The sequence below is a fragment of the Penaeus monodon genome, chromosome 19 (assembly GCF_015228065.2).
Source record: "Penaeus monodon isolate SGIC_2016 chromosome 19, NSTDA_Pmon_1, whole genome shotgun sequence".
Lineage (NCBI taxonomy): Eukaryota > Metazoa > Arthropoda > Malacostraca > Decapoda > Penaeidae > Penaeus > Penaeus monodon.
Window position 1 is genome coordinate 33,777,038 of NC_051404.1, and position 1,115 is coordinate 33,778,152.

At 51.7% G+C, this 1,115-nt stretch overlaps 1 protein-coding gene across 1 annotated transcript in view; it reads left to right on the plus strand.

Annotated features, from left to right (window-relative positions):
- Positions 1–1,115, plus strand: part of LOC119585473 (gonadotropin-releasing hormone receptor-like) — a gene marked incomplete at its 5' end in the record, with an annotated part of 18,380 nt that overhangs the window by 16,925 nt on the left and 340 nt on the right. The window contains 1 exon segment of the mRNA XM_037934118.1: positions 29–1,115. Coding sequence (XP_037790046.1) covers positions 29–487 — 459 coding nt within the window.

The following is a 1,115-nucleotide window of genomic DNA, read 5'->3' on the forward strand; positions in this document are numbered from 1 at the left end:
CTAACTGGGACTCCAACTCCTTCCGCAGGTCCGCTACTCGTTCCGGCGGCATTCTAACCGCCAGAGGTCTATCAACTCTGGCAGGAGAGGCTCCTTCGTATCTTCGGGCGGCGATGGGCCCTCGAGGATGCCCATGAACTACGACCGCCTCCCGAAGGGCCCCGCGAGGCAACGCCAGAGTCCCAAGTCGTTCCTGAGCTACGTGCCGAAGGACAGCATGAATGCCCTCACCAAATGCGTGGCGGAGGAGCAGGAGGAGGCCCAGCAGGAGTGCGAGTGGGACGACTGGCGGAGCCACGGGGACCGAAGGAGCGCCGCCAGCAACGGCGGGATGAATTCCGTCCACTCGTGGCCGCAGCCGAGCACCAGGCTCCTCCAACCTGAGGTCGTCAAGGACCCTAGGAGGCTTGGTGCCAGCCAGGAGTGCCCGTGCAACAGCCACACCGCTCTAGGTGACACCCAGCGTCAGTCTGACACCATGCTGTAGTGTCAAAAGCTCAGTAGACTCATTTCCGTAATGGCATTGCATGTCAAGATCGCGGCCATTGTGCTGTAACATTCCATAGAACCTATGATGCCCGGTGTCACGCTCAATATCATCATGATTAAAAATGCCTCGCTCACTACCGTCGCCATGCAGGGGGCGCGCTCACAGGCGTCATGGTGTGTCGCTGTCAGTCACCACAGTGCATAGTGCCGCTCTCGCTAAGATCAAGGTGCAAAAAGATCCTCTCACGGACGGCAAAATAAATGGACCGTATGCAAAACACATTGATGAAATGCATAGTGTCAAGAGTGTAAATATTGCAGTTGGTTATACATTGCTATACGCAACCAATATGCATCACGAAAATAGCCCGATTTGTGGCACCTTATTAACAAAGACAATGATTCACAGTCTAAGGTTTCGCAAGTAATCACTCGGTGTCATCAGATGAAGTACCAGTGCCAAAATCACTGACTGGGACCAAAGCTGTCTAATTTTAATAAGAATACCGTGTTTCTGTCATAAATATATTCACATGTGCAATGTAACTTTGTTTATATATGGTACTGGAAACATCAAATACAATGGGATGCTAAGAATACAGTGATAGGTGTGTGGATGTTTAGAT